Below are 21,891 nucleotides of genomic sequence, written 5' to 3'. Positions count from 1 at the left end.
GATGTTTATGCTCATGAGCACAAGGTTTAGCCTGAGCCCCCTCTTTGCAGGACATGTCAGGCAGGTCTAATAAGCAGGCTAACCACAGCCATGCTGTTTCAATCTGCTCCAAGCACAAGGAGAGTAAGTTTGTGTCTGCCTGCAAAACACCCTGTAGTTCCTGTAGTGGCCTGATTTGTGCAGGTGTTAATCACTCACAGCTCCCACTTCAATAAAGCTGTCACACAGCCCAGATTGCCCTTCTGTGCCTCAGTTTCCTTACCCCAAACTTGTAGTGTGTCATACAAATACTATTATTTATGGTGATGATGGGAACGTGAGCCTTGTTTGGTACAAAGGTCTGGGAGTGCCTACTTGACATCAATTGAAAGAGACTATTAACCTGTATGCTTGAAATACTGTGTTTGTTATTGCTCTCAGATAAACAGAATTTTCTCCTGTTAAAATCAAAGGTAATCTGTTTTAATTCAGTGAGATGTGGTGATGACCACACAGAACAAATCATTTATGGCAAGTGGAAGAGAGAACTTCTTGGCAAGTCAGAAGAAGCGTCAAAGGAAGAGAAGGATGGGATGCAACACAACTGGTTTTAATCACACATAGCAGTCAAGTTTCTCTGGACAGGTCTGCTGTCTGATATGCCATTGTAAGCCATTGTAAATGTCTTGGGAGGGCTGGATTAAGAGAGTTTAGAAAAAAACACCAAAACAAAGTGACGTGAATGGCATAAAGTAGTTAGGGCACTCAGTGGAATAACAGGCAAAGTTTTTGTCAGTTGGCATTATGCAGTGATATATTGCTCCTGTTAATGTTGTGTCTGAGTTCCATGACTTTGATTTTTAAATGGGTGTTTGACTACCAAAGCCTGTGCCTTTTTTCTGGTTTTGATGGTTGCAGCTCCTCAGATCAAACCGCAGGTGTGATTGATTTGAACAATGAAGATGCTGAACTGTCGTAACAAGGATGCACTTACATTCCTACTGCACAAACACTAGGGAGAGGAGAGACTCTGTTTCAAGCCAGTTCAGCTCTGAGGTGGTCTGAATGGCTCTGGAGGTGCCGGTTTATTCTTCCTGCCTGTCAAAGAGTCTAAGCTGGCTGCTCCCTAGATCAGGCACACTGCAGGCTGCCTGAATCCATGGGATATGTCTGGAGAAAAAGAGCTTGGGCAAATATTCCTTACCAGGACCTTTTCTCTTGAAATGACTGTCTCCTCTGGAAATTCCGGCTTGTTTAAGAAAATTTGGGGGCACGGCATGTACAGATTTTATTAAGACTATTCTATAGGGAACTAATATTTCACTTCAACTATTACAGTACCCTGTAATGTATTATATTATCATTTCACATAACATGTCAACTTAGACTAGATTACTTAAATATCCAAATAATTCACACTAAAAATATTTGATAAGATAATTTCAATATTTCTGAAACAAAATATTTTAGAACATCCGTTCAACAATATGTTTCAAAATGATGGCTCTCTCCTCCAATTAGGAATGAAAGGATGTTTGTAATGCCTGAATTCCCTTTGGAACACAAACAGCTTGAGCTTTGATGGCTGCTGAAGCTGAACAGTTGGGATTACTGTTCAGACTGCTGTAATAATTGCTTCCCTACATTGGGTTGCAGTGGTATTTGGGGGATACTGTCAGGGCCTGAGGATCTCTTTTGCAAGGAACTTCACATCTGTGTAATAAAGATAACATTTGGCCTTCTGTCACATAGAATAGAGGCACTGAACCTGATGTGGGAACACCAAGCATCAATGAGAGCTTTGGTGGTGACAAGGCAGAAGTAGGTGTTACTGCACTTAAGCTTAGCCATTCCTTGAGTGGCTTGCCTGGGAGAAACATCTGATTGAAGGGCTAATTGGGTATTGCAGTAATTACATGTCAGTGGTGAATAAGGACTTCAGTTTTAAGAACCCTGAATGTTCTGTGAACCTTGCCTCAGCCAAGGTCTTGGTCTTGGATTAAATTTCTGGTGACATTGGGATGAGGAGCGAGTTCTAAATGAGCACCAAACAAATGGGACTCAAACTCCCACTGCAGCCTGATGAGTTAAAGACTTCTTTAAATGCAAGGTTCAAATACCCTGAAAGTTGAGGCAGAGCAACTGAGTTGATTATCCAGCCTTTGAACACCCAAGAGTAACTGATACATAGGTGACTCCTAAGCAAGGTCTTCTGTTTGAAATTTGTGAATCATTATTATTGTTATACATTATGGTAAAGTTCAGAGAGCCCTGAACTGATAAGCTAAGAATGGCCCTTAACCAAATCCATGAACATTTAAGGGTGGCCTACACTGGTTGACTGGGAGTTCTTGATCAAAATATAACTTGGAAAAGGAGGAAATCAAAATATTATTCAGTCTGCAGCAATCTGATGCATTTAAGCCTCTGGAGTGCTTGTGTTCCTTTACTCTCGAGGTTCATTATGTCACCAGAAAAGCTGTAATATTTTACTGTGGAAGCAACATAGCCATGAAACATTAATTTCCAGGAATGTGGGAACCATGAAATATGGGGTTTTCTACTAAATTAAGATTTTACTTGTCTCTGTTTTCACATAGTTAAGGGAACCAATTTTCATTATATGTTTATGTACATGTATTCTGGAAATTCTAACAAGAAAGATGTACAAAGTACAGGAAGAACATTTTTGTCTTGAAAAATGTATCTCACTGATAACAATACATAAATTTTCATCTATCACCAGTTGATTAGAATGGAAGAATTAGCCAAAATATTCCAGAAGCATCTGTGCCATGGAAACCACAAGTTTCTAGGTTGTAAGGCACACCAGAATATCCACCTAACCAACAGTGCTTTTGACCTTAATGCTACAATTAGTGACAGCACATTAAGAGAATGATTATTCAATAAGATTTGATGGCAGGAAGCCCTCTGCCATAAATTGGAAATTCTCAACATATGCAACCATATTGCTGGAGAAGAGTTATGCAATTAAAACCAAAACTGGAGATTTGTTATCAAAGCATGGCAAAATGAACCAAAATCCAGCTGAGGGGTTCCTTGAGCTCCTTATCTTCAGGCTTTTCTGTGAGTTAATCTAACACAGATGACAATATTTCACATAGGCAATTGTGCCTGCATTCGCATGGAGGATGTTTCATAGAACCCCTTTCCATCAGAAGGTGGAGGGTTGTCATAATGCAACTCTTTTTAAAAAGCCTGAGAAGTTTTGCCAGAATTGCGTTTCAGGGGAATAAAAAATGATAAAAGTTCTGACAGAGTCAGAAAACTCCATTCTAATGTTATCAATACTTTCTAAAATTTTGAACAAGACATATTTAATTTGCTTTTAACTGGATGTAATAATATTTTAAGTGCAATTTTTTAAAAAAGTCAAATTCAATAACAACATTTGATTATGTCTGGATGAACAATTTTAATAAACTTGGAAAAGTCTGTGGCTGTCTGTTTGTTTGTTTTTTTTTTCTTAAAGAATTTCAAACTTCTGCCTTCTTGTCCTCATCCTGAATGAAGTAGAATTTCAAATTCTGAGGTTTTTTTTTTCAAAATTACCTTTTGTCTTCCCACAGCACTTTTGGTGCCTGTATGAAAAGGACAAGAAACTAAATGTGTCATTTCTGTGAACCTTTATGTGTGTTAGTGTTTTCCAATCCAGACTTATAGAGCTGCTGTTTGAATATAAATCATAGATGCTTTTGGGCTACACCAACACCCTCTGCAGTTTAGTACAGTTGCTAATTAATACAATACTGTATTAGTTCTTCTCACAGTCTTACTATTAACACTCCATGAAATCCCATTAGCTCTGCATATGGTGCCAGACTCATTCTGAATGTGGGAAAGAAAGAAATTTACAGTGGTATGAATAATAAAGAGAAGCTTTTAAGTGGTTTCCACTGTGAACATTTTGAAAAACTGTTTTCCAGAATGTAGTTTGTGGGGCAATCTTTTCACAAAATTTCAATGCAAACATGCATATATTCGTCTTCCAAGTTTTCCCCTGGAGCGTGAAGCCTTTTACGCACCACTATTGTCCCATGACAGAAACATAAGGAAGATGAAATAGTTCCTAAAAATGGGAGATTACCCAGGTTATCTTATTGTCCGAAGTGACAGAAATGCAAACCATGAATAAGGTGTATAGCTGATGCCAACAAATGGATAGAACTTTCCTTATATTTTTGGTTTAAATATTATGAAGTACAGATGGTGATGACAGTCAAAATTTGGGTTAGGTTTTCCAGAAGTCGTTTGAATTTCCTGCTTGAATGATCTGACATATCCTTCTTAAATTTCAGGAAGATTTAAGTACCACAGTAAAAACCAGGCTTATTTGTTAACACCTCATACAGAACACTCCAAAATGGATTAGCCACTACAGAAACTTCAGACCTAATTGCTTTCTGTTACTGGAGTTTTGTCCAGTTTTGACTCTTTGATAAATGAGACATGTGAAAAGAAGCTGTTAGAAAGGCTTTTAAAATGAAGAGAATCATAAAAATGGGCAGGATTTAGAAGCAAATCATTCCCTGGAGAAGCTGTCTCAATTCTCATCTTCTCCTGATCCTTTAGGAGTAGCTGCCCTAGAGTGGTAGTAGTTGCAGTGTGTGGTTAGCAGGGTTCCAGTAGGTGCTTTTCCGCTTTCCAGTCTTGCGGTTCATCCCCAGTCCAGTCTCTGCGGGCTCCCTGTGCAGTCAGGAATGGCCAGGGCCTTTCTGCATGGCCAGCATCCAGACAGGGACACACTGCTCGGGAAATCCCTCCTGCCTCTCTTCCCGTAGAATGGTGAGTCCGCTCATTTCAATGAGGCTGTGGAGGATGTTCAGGTCTCGAATCACACTGCTATCCAGACAATCCAAGATACAGCCCTCCCTGGCTACATTGTCCTTGAGAATGATAACACCATTATCCTTTAGGCCACTCTGGCACCGGATAAGAAACTCCAGGAGATCTTTATCTGTCAGGTATCCTACAGACAAAAACATGGAAAATAGATCACTGTTAACCATCCAAACAGACTCCTCCTGTACACATCAGAACAGTGCCTTGATCTGAGTCTCCATACTCTATTACAGGATAAGTTCTAGACCTGCCAGATCTAATTATGGAAATTTGGGCATATCTATGAGATCAACAGTTACGAACTCAAATCAATGTTTAGGATCTTTATTAGTGGTAGCAACAGATGTGGACTGAAGTCAGTGGGAATAATGGAGAAAATACTGAGTGCTGAAGGGTTCTTTAATCTAGTGGTTAAAGTCATAATAAGAATCAGTGGCAGGAAGCTGGAGCCAAACAAATTCATATTGGCAATAAATGACAACCGTTTAACAGTCTAAGTAATTAACCATTGGAAACTATCCGCAGAAGTGACGTTTATCACCTCTTAAGTCCTCAAATCAACGGTGGTGGACTTTCTCAAGATATGTTTTAACTGAACACAAACTATTGGCTCAGTCCAAGGGTAAAGGACTTAATAGAACAGCTTGTGACATACAGTAGGTCAAAGTCGATAATCTACCAGTCCCTTCTGTCTTTCAATGCCGCAAATCTCTGTAATTTTGCAAAACACTATGTGCCTGTCCAAGGAGTTCTGGATTAAAGATCCAGTGAGGAAAGCAAGACCCTCCAAATTGCCAAATTAATTCCTTATATTACTCCATACTGTTGTGATTTCTGCCTACACCATAAACATTTTAAAATAGTATTTTTTTTCAATATGTTATTAAGATCGTGGTTTTTATCCTTCCTTCCCAAAGTTTAATACTTCTGGGATGTTGAGATCAGTGATGCAGGGATCAGAGAAGAACAAAATGAGAACTCAGCATCTAAAATGAATTAGCAAAGACAGGTGGTCAGAAACCAAATGGAAAACCTAAAAATGATCATTGTTTGCATTTTCTAGTAAAAATATTTAGTTTTCTTGATGGAAGATTTAAACATTTATAAATGGAAGTTGTCATTTCAAACCCACATTTTGACATAGTATGTCATTTTTCTTAATCACATCCCTCCCCCCACAAAAAAAGAAAAAGAATAGAAGCCCAAAGCATAAAGCTGAATACTTTTCAAGCTGAAGGAAAATGGTAATTTCCATATGAAATGTAAACTTGCATTTTCTCATAAAGTAACAGCCTTGGATCACATACTTATGCATGCATAAGGTGAATCAAGATTGCATCAGCAAGATTCATTGAAGCTTTTTGAGTTCTCTTAATTTAGCTTTTAGCCTTGTTTCCCAAGAAACTGATATCTTCATGGTGTTGCTTTCTATCACACAGTCCTCCCCTTGCTCCACCAAAAAGCATCAAGCTTATTTGCGTATTTCAGCCAAATTCAAGATAGGGGTAGAATTATGGTTCATACTTAAGTTCACTCCGTATTTCATCAAAACTGATGGAGGAAGGACATTCAGATCTGTAACTATGCTAAAGAAAAGGCATATGCTCCCTTCATTAGCAGCCACATAACCGATCAGCACAGCCTCAGACAAGCCTTAGCTCATTAGTCTCATATTAGAATCATAGAATCATAGATGATCTTTAAAGTCCTTTCCAAACCAAACCATTCTAATTCCACCACCCCTGCCATGGGCAGGGACACCTCCCACTGGCTCAGGCTGCCCAAGGCCCATCCAACCTGGCCTTGAACACCTCCAGGGATGGCACAGCCACAGCTTCCCTGGGCAATCTGTGCCAGTGCCTCACCACCCTCATTGGAAGAAATTCCTCCTTATGTTCAGTCTAAATTTACCCCTCTCTAATTTATAGCCATTCCCCCTAGTTCTATCACTACATGTCTTTATAAAAAGTCCCTCCCCAGCTTTCTTGTACCCCTCTTCCCATGTCAGGTCTCCTCAGAGCCTTTTCTTCTCCAGGCTGAACAACCCCAACTCTCTCAGATTTGCTCAAAATGTGAGGTGGGAGCCACATTTACTGTGATAACTGCTTATTCAAGAAGAACAAAAACACAAAGGAAAACGATACTGTTCTGAAGCAATTTGATTGTACAGCTACAAAGATCAGTTCCAAGATGCTCAGTTTCATTACTTTTTAAGACTACATGCAGAGGACAAATAAATGTTCCCGAATAAAAGCATCTCCTGTGTTAATCTCTCTACCTTTACCTTTCTTTTTGCCTAGCAAGAAATAGTCTCCAGGATTTTGGAGAGAAGGAGTTATTTAGGCCTCCTCTTGTGCTTTAGAATAATAACTCCACCATGGACACTTAGGTTTAAAGATTAGGAGAAAAACTTGTTTCTGGTAAGACAGTTAGGCACTGCAGCAGGTTTTCTAGGAAAAATTAAGAACTTTTTTTTGGTGAGGATCTTAGCTTACATTATCTGATTGCCAGTCTCCTGATTTTAGCGCTGCAGGGCAGTCACTCAGGTGGCTGCAGGAGAAGCAGCAGATATTCCTTATATCAGGGGTTGCTGTGGGACACAATTAAGTGAAGCTTATATAAGTGCATATATAAGACACAATCTGGTTTATAGGTATTGGTGATTTCAGCACGATTTTTTTTCAGATTGTTTCCAGAAATACACCCAAGTCTGGATAATCGCCAGATTCAGAAAGTCCCTGACCACAGCTTAGACCAACCCTGTGTATATCTGTCTGCACCACTGGCAAATAAGAAGGAAGATTCCTGCTGCTACTCCCTGCATGGAGGGGACCATGGGGCTTAGATGGGTTCTAGAAGACACTAAAGAGGTCCCAGAGGGCTCTAGAGGGGTCCTGGGGTTTGTAGAGGGGTCCTAGAATGCCTTAATAGAGTCCCAGGGGGCTCTAGAGGGGTCCAGGGGGGGCTTAGATGGGTTCTAGAAGACACATTCCTGCATGGCTACTCTCAAAGAACATGAACCTTCCTCCAGAATATGACTTGAATAAAAACAACTTTATTTGTACCCAATGTATGTGTGGCTGGAGAGAACTCTCAGAAATCTCTTGTGAGATTTCAGGAAGCAGTCCCAAAGACCTGAGAATGTCCTTCTACAGCTGCACCATTCTTTTAAGATAAACTTTAGCACAGGCTGTATAGTTCTCTGAGGGCTGGATGAATCATGCTGAACTAACCTGAAACCCACTGAATCCAGATGACATCGTATCTTTGTGGGGCTGGAGTGAATTCCTGGAGGCTTTTGCAATAATACATCTCTACTCTGTCCTCCTTTCCCTGCAGGTAGTTTGGGACCTCAGCCAGGAAATTCTCCATCATATCCACCAATTCCACGCTCTTGAAAACTGGTAGCAGGACATGCTTACTTATACGACCTATCCCAGAGCCGCAGTCCAGGGCGCGGTTGGTGCCAGCTTTCCCCACCCCCTGTAGGATACAAGAAAATAATTTGAAATCTGAAAAATACCAGCTGAAAGATCATAGCAATGTTCGCAGGCTGCTGTTGATGGGACTTCTTCATTGCAGTCTTGCATTTATTGCTGTACAATAAGTTTTTGCTCAAGATAAGAAGAGACGTAATCTTTCACAACCTCCTAAGCTTTCTCAGAAAATCCACTGGTCTTTGCAAAGCCCTTGCGACTTCATCTGTCAAATATTCATATCTCACAACCAGCTCCATGGCTAGATAACCCTGTCAAGATCTAACAAGAAAAGTAAGCATAGTTGAAAAGGTGTATGCAAGAAGTAAGTTCTGCAGCACGGATTTCCTGGGGTGCCCATGGGCATCTCTGCAGGTACAGAGCATCCTTCAGATCAGAGTGCAGTTTTCAAAACAAGCTCTATTTAAAGAAGGATTTTGGAGTTGTAGGTAACTTACGTCAACTCAAAACGTGTGGACTGGAACATGTACAGAACTTCTCTTTTAGGCATAGAGACAAGAAAGATGGTTAAGCAGATTTTGCATAACTTGTTTCTTCAAAAATATCATCTCTGGATAGAGATCAGACATGAAAAAATGTGTCACAAAGGATGCGTCTATGACGAACTAATGAATCACTGTAAAAGGAGCTTTATAGTGAAAGTTGTATTTCACCCCTAAAGCTTCCATTCTAGCTATAAAAACGCTCTTAAGAGGCTGCTGCTCTTCCATAAAACAGAAATTTTGAGTCTGTACATGCACTGACGGTGGGATTGGGGCTCCCCTGGAAAAACTTATCTGTTAAACAATATATTAAAAGCAAATGTAAACAACTTTTCCATGTTCCCTGGAACTGAGCATTGAAGTGAAAGCTATGGGCCAAAGTCCCTGCTGCAACTTCACTGATCTTAAAGGAAACAATACCAGGAAGAGTCTTGCTCTTCCTGCTTATTAGGAGACCCTTCTGTAATGACCAAGCATAAATCATGTAACTCACTGCTTTTTTGGCCTTGCTTCAGCGAGTAATTCAGTAGATTATTAAGGTCAAAGGACACTACTGTCAATGACATGACTATGAATAGCCCAGCCGAGGATCTGATTACATAGAGTAACTGTAGAAAGAGCACAAGGACCCCAAAGGCTCTCACTAAAGGCTGTTGGTCCCAATTTGTATATCTAGGAAGATTAATATCCTGATGCGTGCAAGAGTCCACAAGCCTTCAGCCCTATTGGACTCCGGAGACTACCTGCTTGCAGTTAGCCAGAGAATGTGAACCATTCCTCACTCACAGGCTGCACTTAGGAGCATGTGGCTTTTACTGAGGACCAGACTAAGCTGTAACAAGGAGTTCATAAAAGCAGAAGGAACTGCATCTCCGGAGCTTTACAAGGTGGATTTCCATACTGTTGCTAGCAGATAGACACAGGTGTATCGCACAGATACACTGATGCGATTAAGTAAAAATCTTTGAGGAAGCTGGCAAGAAAACCAGGATGAGTTACCAAAACCAGCTAACAGAATTTGACGAAAAGCCATACAATTTCTTTGACATTTGTGTTTCAGAACCTAGAGTCACAGTACCTCACTCAAAACAGGGAACTCATCTCCCATGATGCGTCACGGCAAGGACCTCTGATGACACATCTCCATTTGCCATCAAGAAGAAGGAATGGGAACAATCATGGGAGATGAAGCTTGATCCCACACTTCGCTGAAAGGGAGCAAAAGCATCAGGCAGTCAGTTAAGAAGTGCTGCAAAGCACCAAGGCTCCATTTGTAATGAAAATGTTGACTTAATTCCATGTTCAACTAATATATTTTCAATTTGGGAGTGCTCAGAGCCTTGACAGAGTATTAACATTTTCTTTGGAAGGCAATAATTTTCCCCAAAGCCTAATATAGTTGAAAATCAGACTTCTTCTTTAAAGAAGTAGTATAAGCGAAAATTTTAAGCCAGAACAGGCTTTAAAATTTAAGATTGACTGCTCGTCTGATTACCTGCTTCCCATTACTCAGAATCACTATCGTTTAGGACACATATACACCCAAAAATTCTTCTGTAAAGCTAAAGAGGGCTGTGGAATATGTTCCTGATGCTACTACTACAGGTCTTGGAAGGGCAGAAAGACAATGCAGATATGCAGGGTAAAAGAGAAATCAGAGTTCAAGTAATAGATAAAAATCACAGCCGTTGTCTTTCTAAATTAAAATAAACAAAAATCAGGTTTTCAACGACTTCTCCTCCACCCCTTTGATCAAATGGGAGAAGAAAAACCACCTTTGAGAAGCTCTTCATTCAGCAAGAGCCACTCAGGCAGGTGAAATGAGGGTAAGAAAAGGAGAAAGTGTTTAGGGCAGAAAGGGAGCTATAAAGTTAATATAGTCTCTGTCTGTATTATTTCACACACCTACAGCTCACAACTGTTTCTGAATTAATGGTTTCTTTGTATTCTTTATTTCCTTTTCTACACATTACCTCCGGATTAGGCACTTGAAAACACAGTATCTACGTGGACATCAAGGCTTTAACAGGCATTAATGCCATAAACATGCAGTGCTATAGCTCTGCTGATAACCCTTCGAGCATAACGGCACCTAAAACAGCCTATAGCTTGTCTGAACAGAACTGTTGGCTCAAGTAATGTTGCTTTTGATTTGATTTCTGCTCACAGACACATAAAACCTCTTAACTTGAGCTCAGTGGCACTTTTAACTCAGTTTGACTTGCCTAGGAAGGAGGGAGGCTAGAGTATAAGTGAAGTCCTTTCTGTAATTCCTTCCATGTGCCCAAGCAAGATAAATTCTCCAATGGTAAAGAAATCTGTAGCTCAGTTTACAGTGGTGCTAAGAATCATGCTAAGAAATGCCATACATGAAGGTATGCAACATCAGTCATGCAAGGGAAATGTCACTGTGTGGCATTTCCATACCAGCCAAATTAACTCAAGAGGGGTAATTTGAGCAGAACTGGGCAACAGTTTTTTAAGGAGCGCTGTTTTTGCCAGCAAATAAAGTTTTGGAAGAATAAAACTCTCTGTGAAATTGATATTTCAAAGCTAGAGGATAGCTATAGCCAAAAAACATGGGAAAGAATGTTGAAAATGTCAAGATACTTCTTTTTCACAACTTTCAAGGAAAAAAAAAAGTAACTTGTCAACTTCTCGTTTCTAAACAGCCTTTTTCATTTTGGAACTCACTTATATCTTGAAAACAACAGGGAAAGTTTTTCAGAGGGCAAAACAATGAAGAAAACCAGCAAAATAAGTTGATCTGAAATGGATTCTCCTATTTTCTAATTATTTTTAACTTCTTTTTTAAAAAGCAAGTTCAGTTAATATTAGTGTGAAGCAAACGGATTTTTTTCTCTCTTGATCACCTTATCGGAAAAATATCTGTTCATAGAATCATCCACTTGGGAAGACATGACTCGAATTAGCTTTAGAAAAAAGCCATCACTACAGAAAGTCAGTAAATATCTTTATCTGGTTGACTAGGATTCAAATTGCAGTAGTAGGGAAGGAAAATAAACCGTAAGTAACACAACTAATTGACTGTATCCCAACAGAGGACAGGCTTGAACAAACCAAAATAGAATTAGCAAAATGTGCAGATTCCTTTCTGTCCTTTTTTTTTTCTTGTTTGATCTTGGCCATTCAGAGTATCCTCTCTATCCCTGGCTAATAATAGGAGTAGGAGTTCTGCTCTGGAGTATTTTGCATCTGTCATCACACCTGATGCACAGGGTATGATTTCTCTTTGGCGTGTCAAACTCTCCTACAGACTGTACTTCTTTCCTTCTGGGGTCTTGGAGATGAGAAAGTGTAACAGTGTGATATAAATGCCATTCAGAAAACTGAACCTATATGTCTAGGAAGCATGAAATCTTTTCCTTATTACATGCTTATGCACCAGTTGTATTCCACGAATGTCCTTAAAACAAAACTTAAGTAAAATTTAGGGAATATGCCTTCAGCTGGCTTTAGGTTTCTAAGTTGCTGTTTGGCTTTTTTTCAGAAAATGCCATTTTACCATCAGGTTCAGCTGCTTTGCTGAATTTCCTTTATATTTTCTTATTTTTGTTTTTTGTAGAAAGCCTGATGCAGTGAGGCTTTGAAATGTTGTGAAGCATTAGTATTAATATAAATGACTGTAAATCAAAACAATTGCAGCTGTTCATTTAGCTGGCTCACTACCCCAAGAGCTTCCCTTTATCAGGTACAGGAAAATTTGCCATTAGTTGCCTGTCACTTCTACATAGGATTTCTATCTTTTAAGGCACACACATTTTTCACTCCAATCCATTTAAACTGTGCCCTGTTTTTATACACAATACCTAATTATCCTGCTAAGCTTTTTTTTTTTTTCTGTAAAAGATCATTAAGACTAAAGAAAAAGGTCATCCGGCTATACTAAACCAGTACGTTTGAGCAGACAATGAGAGATCTATGATAGTATTATAGAGAAATAGTCGTTTTCTGAGCAGGAGAAATTAAGAAATTTGGTTTCCTGTAGCTTTGTGGATTCTTTAGCCTCTAATACTGTCATTGAGCTAATTTAGCCGCCTTTTCCCCAGGGACGAGGGAAGGTCAGGCATAAAACTGTCAGGCCACATTTTTAAGGATTTGCAGATTCCCAAAGATGCATTTAGATATCAACAGGATTTTCAGAACCCCAAGTGCCTAAGTGATACTACTGTTGTCAGTGCTTTTAAAATCCCACTTGACAGCTCTTTGCGTCTCAGGTCAAAGAAGATCTTTGAAGATGTTTACAGACCGCTAGAAATCTGCCTGCAAAGGTCCCTAGTGACATTGGAATGTTCAAAAAGGTATGGTTTTCCTACTGTGTAGCTTGTTCTATACACTACTAATGTTTGGGTGGAGGAAAGGCTGGTTTTGTTGCAGCATTCTCAGAAATATCTATAAATAGGCAAAACAGAAACTTGGCATCTGGTCTCAGCTACTTTCCCAAACGGACTGCGTGAATTTGCATAGAAAAACCTCCCACTGAAGCCAGTAAGGATTTTCTCAAGAAGGGTCCCAGTCCTGCAATGTGGATTAATCTCCCACCCAAAAAAAAAGCTATAAGAACTCTTAGCACCTTTGGAGTGTAAGAGGGGGATGCAAAACAGGTAAATAATGACATACAGTCAGGCAAAATGTGTATTCCTGATGATGCATGACCTGGCAGAATGCATTCCGAGACCCAAAGACAGTGAGTTAAGACCTGTGACTGCATTTCAAACATGAGATTTGATGCCATTTAAAATACGTGTGATTTTGCAAAGTGTATGTCATTTATGACACGTCACCACTTTTTCTTGCAGAAGATGTGATGAAATGACTCACCCCAACAAACTTCCTGAGAAACTCCCTGGAGGATTCAACGTCTGTATTGGAGAGCTCAATGTAGTCTCCCATCATGCCCTCTTCCGTGGCTGGTACCTCGCGGTAGAAGTGTTTGGCCCTGGCGTAGAACTGCATCTCCCCATTGATAACTTGACTTGTCAAAGCGTAAAGTTTCACTGCAAGCAGATAAATCACTCTTTTATTGTTAATGACAGATATTTCCAGTTTAGTTCATCGCTCTGGAGGTACGATAGACAAAATCTTTAAACTTAAGTTGAGCTTTCAAATCACCAAACCTCTGTTCCTAAAGCAAAGGTGGAAGGGAAGGTGTTGGATTTAATCATGCAAGACCTTGAAGGGATATTGCCCCTCATTGGGAAATTCGGTGCCTCCCAGGCTCAGATATCGTTTTTGTAACCACACTTTGTTTTCATGTCAGTGAAAAATCATTTCAAATTTGAAGTGAACAAGCATGCCAAAGAGAGCAAGGGGTTTGATTCACTCCCAGAAAAGGAGGGTGGCATTTAATGCTCTGCAGGGTCATCATTTCTGCTATCACAAACCTAACTGACCTGCAGATTTCCATATATGCTTTCTAGCCATTGACAGCTGCACAGAGAGCGCACCACGAAGAGAGTGGATGAATGAGGTGCTTGCTCTGGTTTATTTTTAGTGATACTGTACAGTCTGTGGCACTGCAAGTAAACTGAACCAAAGAGCAGATGGTAGTCTCGGGCCTAAATGAGTATACAAGAGGGAGACAATTTAGAAGAGACAGTCCTAAATTTTCATCTGTCACAGATCAAGGAGCGAGATAATCAGTGGGTGATATACTGGAAAGCTGCTGTGTGCCAGAGGCCTGGATGTTTCTTTTCATTGCTTGGCTATTTTGCTTTAATATATAGCGGTCATAACTTTGAAACTATTTTATTAAAACCCATGATTTTGTTAGGTAATTGGCTATTTTCCTCTGTTCTTTGAAAACCTGAGTTCTATCCTCCACATTCTGCTTTTTTTTTTTCTATTCTTGATGTGCACTGGCATATCAAAAGTATTTATGTTGTGCAGCTCAAAAGTTTGGACTGGGGCAGGCCACGAGCAGTTTGCTCAGAAACCAACACCACTTACTATCTCCCGCGCACCTACAGGTGTTCAGGCATTTTCCTCTGTGTTTGACGAACGACTCTTTTGAGCCAGACTTTCCAACAAAAACACAACTGCAAGCCTGCCTGTGAAAGCTAAGCAATAAGGAGGGACGGAGTCGCACTGTGAACACGTATTTGCAAGCAGCACTTGGCAGTGTGAGGCCAGCTCTGCTGCAGTGTCCCAGCGTGCTCAATCCACTGGGAACACGCCAGCAGCAAACACCTTTTGGGTTAATAACAACGGAAAGGGGGAACTTGTCCCTGCATCTTCAAACATCCACGGGAGCGCTGTCAGTCGCTCTGGGAAGGGTCTGAACAAGCCATGCCTTGCTTGTGCCGGCTAGGGAACAGGAATTATGCCCTCCACGCAGAGCCATTGAATATAAGCCTGGAATGTATTTATTGAGGGCAAGCAAGCTCAGCAGGGAATGATAAGTGTGGGCCGGCCCATCCTCAGCAGGAGAATGACATTTTGGAAGCAAATGAGGGGGAGACAAAGGAAGTAGGTTGGGGAATAATTACCACCAAGGACCACTCAGAACAGAATAGTGCTATTGGGTTACACATAAGCAGCATGCCCAGCATATCCTTCATCCAACAAAAGCAGCATTACCAGCCCCTCTTGTCATCACCTGCTTAAGTCAACTGCTGAACGGATACTATTAAAGCTTTAATCCATTACACATTTGTGTTATGCCTAAGAAATTTATACCACAAGAAGCACTGAGCCCAGCAAGGGTCAAACCTGGGAGTTTTACACACTCCACTGATTATATTCACATACTCAGAAGAAACCATTTAGCTGAAGAAATTAATATGAAGGGGGCAGCAGCCAATCCCCAACACAACTTGTCCAGGGTGGCTCCCACAGCCTGGGAAAAAGACTCCATCGGTGGCTGTGATTCCTCCAGTACATGGTCTTCATCTTCCCCTGGGAACAGCACCATCTTGCTTTCCCTGTATCTCTTTTTTCTCCATTTCTGATGCCAGCCTGTCTGGTGAACAGAACTAAATCCCTGCACGCTGGCTTTGCAGCATCTTCTCTATGAATCCAGGGCTGATTTCTAGGCATTGTTTAATGGACCTGTCAAGGGACAGTGATTCTGCTAGATTGAAGGGAAAGGCATTTACAGGCTGTCTGCACACTAGGACAGGGTGTTGCAGGCAGCTAGCAGCATGAACAACAAATATTCAGTCTTTCTACTCAAAAGATGAGCCTGACCCAAGACAACACATGGGGAAGATATGCTGTTCAGGATATCAGATCTGTAGTGTGTGCTCTCGGATTTCTCGCTCGGAACCAGTATCAGGCTTGCATGCATCCACCAGCTGACTGTGGCTCGTCCTGGGCCAGCTGGGGCTCCAGAGCCTTGCCTTACGTGCTGGCATCCAAAACCAGCCCTCAACACCCATAGGGTTTTCCTTACCCATCAAACATTGCGAATATGTTTTTATGCAAGTCCCCTACCTGAGGGCATGCCAAGGTAAAGGGTGGCACTGGATCCAAAGTCTTCTCCTGCGGACCCACAGAGTCTCACTCATGCAGTGTGTGATCTATACAGATGATTTCCACCTCTCACTCCCTCAGTGCTACAGCCAACTGTCCCCACCTCTGATCTGCCTTGCAGTTGTGCCTGGCATGCAGGCTTCAGCAGTAGGAACAGAGGGAGAGGGAGGTTTTCCAGCTTGCAGGGATTCACCCCAAAACAGAAGTGTGAGGAGGCACAAGTCCTTGGAGGCAGTTAGTGTTGCAGCTCTGCTCTAGCATTGCCTCCCCCTCATCACAGCACCTGGCTAGCCAGAGGCATCTCCCTTTCCATGACCCATGTGGGACTATCTCGTGCATCAGGAAATGAAATACTTCTGAGATCTGTTACGGATACACAGCCTGATTTCAATGAACTTTGTGAAGTAGGGCATGAGCAGGATAGGATGATGGAGCCTGTAAGTCTCAGACATTGAGGGGGGGGAGGGCAACTGTCTGTCAGAGAAAAGGTTTTGAGCGTTAAGGCAGGTGAATTGTAAGGTTTAAGGTTGGAAATGTGTTTCTAGTCAAGTAAGAAAAAGCTTTTCTCATGGTGTCTCAGCTGAATCTGCTGGCAAGTCCTCCAAGTAGAGATGGTTTAAACAAAACCACTGCAAAAGCAGGCTGAGAACAGGAACTGGTGCCCTGAAGATCACTCCAGAGTCATGAGACATTAATAATCTTCAGTTGCTGCAAACACAGTCTGGATGCAGAATGGTGATCTACAGCTGAATGCCAACACCTGGACTAGACAGAGTATCTACCTAAGCCCTCCTGCCCTCCAAAGTCCAAAACATTATCTCTAGTATTTTCTTATGGATTAGTTCAAAATTCTGTTTCTCAGTGCATCTGATCTAAAAGTCTAGAAAAATGGGACCACTTCATATATAAAGCTGGATGCAATCTCAACCTGCAGCAGACTGTCTTACTGTTCCTGGTTGCAGAGTTTACTCAGCTAAATTTCTCTGGCAGAAATAAATGTTGGAAGTAATTTTTCTGAAGGTTTTATTTGTGAACATTATTTCATGGCTCCAACTGATTTCTGCAAGATACTGAACTAATTCCAGTTTGGCTGAGTATTCCCCTTTAGATGCAACATCTGCTTTGTGCTGAAAAATTGTTATCTGGGTGCAGAGCAGAATTCACCTCTCTACTGTGGTCCAAGAACCACTGAAATTCTGTTTTATAGAGGATGAACATCAGCCCACACCCAAAGCAGATTCACATTACAGACGCATGCCTCAAAACCAGGGATATTTGTCTCTGTGGATTAATCATCTGAGCTTTCCACTGTAGATCTCACCCCACTGGCACCGAATCCCACAGACCATGTAAACATCTGCAGAATTTCCAGCATCTGCGTAGCTCCATTGAAGTCTGCTGGGCTTAAGGGCATTCACACACATTTAAGTACATTGTTGGATCAGGGCCTAAAGTTACTCATGCCCTTTATTTATAAATGTTACCCTGGTCTGTAAAAGTGACATATTTCTCTTATCAGGCTGAGCTATCAGATACGCTTAGCTTATATGTAATCGTGCCTAAGTGCTCCACTGCTGAACCTAGTGATGAAGTGGGGGGAGCATAGACTTAGCATAGCTTGAAGCAAACTTTCTACGTTGCTGACCCTCAGCTGCACTGCAAGTTTCAATGTGAAGCGTGATTTCAGTGTTGTTACTCATGCTTAGATTTAAGCACATACTTAACTACCCTGCCAGGGCACAGTCTTAGTGTTGCTTTAGTTGCTTAATACTGTTTACACAGAGATAGCTGGATCTAGTCTTGGAGCTTGAGATGTTCAGCCCATTTCTGCTCATTTCCACTCTGGACTGAACTGGAAAATGTCATTCTGTAGAGATGACAATATCAGAAAAAAATTCTTCACAGAAAGAGTCATTGGGTACTGGAACAGCTGTCCAGGGAGGTGGTCGAGTCGCCTTCCCTGGAGGTGTTTAAGGAGCGGGTGGATGAAGTGCTTAGGGACATGGTTTAGGGAGTGTTAGGAATGGTTGGACTCGATGATCCAGTGGGTCCTTTCCAACCTGGTGATTCTGTGATTCTGTGATGTTCAGACCTGTCACTTTCTGTCCTCTCCATCACAAAGGGCACTGGATCACGGGATAATCCAGCTTGGAAAGGACTGAAGGAGGTCTCTAGTTCAAACTTCTGCTCAAAGCAGGGACAGACATGAAGTCAGGTGATGTTCATTGGGACTTTATTCAGCAAGGGTTTGGAAGCTTCCAGTGATGGAGAATTGTACAACCTTCCAGGGCAACCTGTTCCAGCATTTGACTGTCCTCACATGAAAGAGTTTTTCCTCACAGCCAATCTGAACTTCTTATGTTCCCATCTGTGGCTACTACCTCTTTTCCTCTTGCCTCTCACCACTGAGCAAAGCTTAGCTCCATCTTCTTCATGATCATCTTGCGGGTAACGACAGACTGATATTTGGTCTTTCTGCAGCTGACTCTTCTGGTTGAACAAGCCCCATTCCCTCAGTTTCTCTTCACAGAGCATGTGCTCCAGCTCACTCACCACCTTGGAGGTCATCCAGCTCACCCCATGCCATTTCGTGCATTGGACTCCTGCAAGACTACATACATACGGTCTAATGATTGCTGCACAAAAGGCAATAATCACTTCCTTCAATCATGCTTTTCTTAATACAGCCCAGGGTGCTGCTGGCCTTCTCTGCTGCCAGGGTGCTGGTTCATGTTTAGTGGCCAAACCCCTACCAGCAGTAGTAGTGTTGTCTTTGCCAAGACATCTTCCTTTCTGGGTACAGGACTTGTCATTTGCCTTTGAATTTCAGTGAATTTAAATTTTATTTAGTACGCACTGCCTCTTTCCTCCAGCCTATTTAGGTGCCTCTGGATGGGATTCCTGACCTAAAACTTAAGTCCCGCCAGCTGGCAGCAGTCTGCAAATGTCATGAGCAAGCAGTCCTTCACCTCCTTCAGGATATTGATAAAGATGTCAAACAGGATAGGTCCCAGGACAGACCCTTGCGATACTCCACTGACCTCAAGATCTGGCCACTGCTTTGTAAACCAAATCATTCAACCACGTTTTACTCATCTGATTGTCCACTCATCCAGACAACAATATCCTAGAATGCCATGAAGCTTCAACATGTATTCATGGAGCGTAAGCCATTCCACAGTACCTGTCTTTATGTATGCTTCTACTCCATGACAGCAACCATGGAGTAACATACATATTACATGTGCAAATGAAGGCTGGACTCACAGTACCTCTTCCATGGAGTCAAATGAATTTGGATAGGCTGGCAGTAAGCTTGTAAGCTTTCTAGTGAAGTTTTAATGATTCAGGCTGTGAAAAGCCTGGCAGAGGAGATCTTTAGTTGGATAGGACCATTTTACAAAGCTTGTTGGCAGGGAATGGAAATTCATGTAAAATTCAGACAAGAAATAAAATAGAGTTTTACAAGAGTGAAGCAATTAGACCTGGAAACACCTTTATGATGGACTAATGTATCCTCAGTCATTGCACCCCTTGAACCAAGGTACTTTTTTCTTTGTAAATATGTACTGTGACCCAGTTGTAAGTCACAAGTATGATGCAGGAACTTTTACATGACATTCTAAGATAGATGTTAATAATCATAGAATCATAGAATAGTTTGGGTTAGAAGGGACCTTAAAGATCATTTAGTTCCAACCCCCGTGCCATAGGCAGGGGCACCTCCCACTGGCTCAGGCTGCCCAAGGCCCATCCAACCTGGCCTGGAACACCTCCAGGGATGGGGCAGCCACAGCTTCCCTGGGCAACCTGGGCCAGTGTCTCACCACCCTCATTGTGAAGAAATTCTTCCTTACATCTAGCCTAAATCTGCCCCTCTCCCATTTATACCCATTGCCCCTCATCCTGTCACTCTAAGCCTTCGTAAACGATATAAATAATGGTACCTTCTAGCCTTAAAAAGATCTATTAGTACTTATAGTTGCAGCTAACACTGTAGGAAATCCTTCTCAGTTTCTAACATTGTGTTTATTTTCAAAACAAATGAAAGAATAACATTTTCATAGACTTCTTGAGATTCCATCAACCTATAATTTACTTTCCTTCCTTTCCGTCTTTTCTTCCCTCCTCTCACTCACAGCTGCCCACCACTAGGGATAGGAGTATTTATCTTCCTGTTTCATTTTAAATAGCTGTAGACATTGCTGCATTTGAAAAGCCACATCAAAATACTAGGATAAACAATAAATGCTTTTTCTCTTTGCAAGACTTATGAATTCTACCACCTTAGGCAGATTTCTCACTGGAGTCTTTATAGTTTCACACAATCAGGTAAAATAATCCACTTGCTTAAATGAATGATTCAATGAGGAAGAAGCCCTCAAGTATTCTCTGTGAAGAGCAATTTAACAGACTGCACAGACACATCCTTTCCCTCTTAAGTTCCTGCACTTTAACATTGAGGCTCGATAATCCTGCTTAAAAAGTGACGTGCTAACATAATACAGACTCATGTAAAATCTACTTTTTAGCTATATTGTCCTGGGGAAATTTTGTTTCTTATTCAGGTTCTAATTGTCATAAGAAATTAACATTGATTTTATGCATCTAAAAAAAATTTTGGCATCCTGAACAGGAGGTTTTCACTGAAATTTAGCTATTAACAAACATTTTGGAAGCATTTTCTTCCTAGATAACAAACAGTACATTAAACACCCTGCTGCAGAGATCAGGATTATGAAGAATCTTGAAAAAAAGTTTAAAAATCATTGCCTTTCAAGCACTTGTCCAAAACAATATCAATGACGAGGCTAAGGACATACTGAATGACAACAAAACAGGTATCTGGCAACGGAAAGCAAAGCCTGTCAGCTCTGCTAGTTTTGTGTTTGTCCTTCCAAGTGCCAAACAGGTCAATGCATATTTTATTTAAACAGTGACCAAAAAAAAGAACCATCAGCCAGAAATCAAACTTTCTCTCATTCTTGTGGTCTTTCCCTTCCCCTCCTCTAAAAAAATCATGGAGTACTTAGGTAAAACAACAGGGTTTAGGTAAAACAATCGAGGGGAGCTGAGAGAGAGAGTACCGAACGGTTGGGTTGAGCACCGCAGTTTCTCTAACCAGGCTTCCCAAAACCACTCCTTATTGTCATTAATTTGAGCGAACTCTCACACTTAACACTATGCACCTTTCTGGATCGTGGTCACACACGCACGCAGACACTCCTGCCCACCAGCTACTCACCCAGGGGAAGGTTTTCCAGCAGATAAAGGTAACTCTGAAAGAAGTCATTACGGATTGCTGTATGCAAGACGAAGGACATACTGTGCCGGCAGAGTTCTTCGTCTGTCTTGTGCCAGCGCGACTTAAAGGCCAAGTGTGCAGCTTTATATGCCATGGTGAAGACGCTTTGTGCAAGGGTGGACTGTGGCTGTGCTCTCTGGAGGACCTGTCCTTCCAAAGAGGCAAAGGCAGCGTCATTTAAATTGTGGCAATGTGCTGTCATTCTATATCGGGGTGTGTGTCCAGAGCAGTGCAGGGGGCGGAGGCGGGTGAGAGCGGAGTGAGAAAT

The 21,891-nt window shown here is 41.4% G+C and overlaps 1 protein-coding gene across 1 annotated transcript; it reads right to left on the bottom strand.

Moving 5' to 3' along the window:
* Positions 1–656: 656 nt before the first annotated feature.
* NTMT2 (N-terminal Xaa-Pro-Lys N-methyltransferase 2) lies at positions 657–21,835 on the bottom strand. Its single transcript, XM_009559859.2, has 4 exons — positions 21,564–21,835; positions 13,667–13,842; positions 8,079–8,328; positions 657–4,972 (listed from the first exon to the last, which is right to left on the bottom strand). The coding sequence occupies exons 1-4, from the start codon at positions 21,823–21,825 to the stop codon at positions 4,698–4,700; spliced, it is 963 nt and encodes a 320-aa protein (XP_009558154.2). The 5' UTR covers positions 21,826–21,835; the 3' UTR covers positions 657–4,697.
* Positions 21,836–21,891: the final 56 nt, after the last annotated feature.

This window comes from Cuculus canorus, chromosome 8, assembly GCF_017976375.1.
Source record: "Cuculus canorus isolate bCucCan1 chromosome 8, bCucCan1.pri, whole genome shotgun sequence".
NCBI lineage: Eukaryota > Metazoa > Chordata > Aves > Cuculiformes > Cuculidae > Cuculus > Cuculus canorus.
This window is presented reverse-complemented; position numbering and strand designations above follow the sequence as displayed.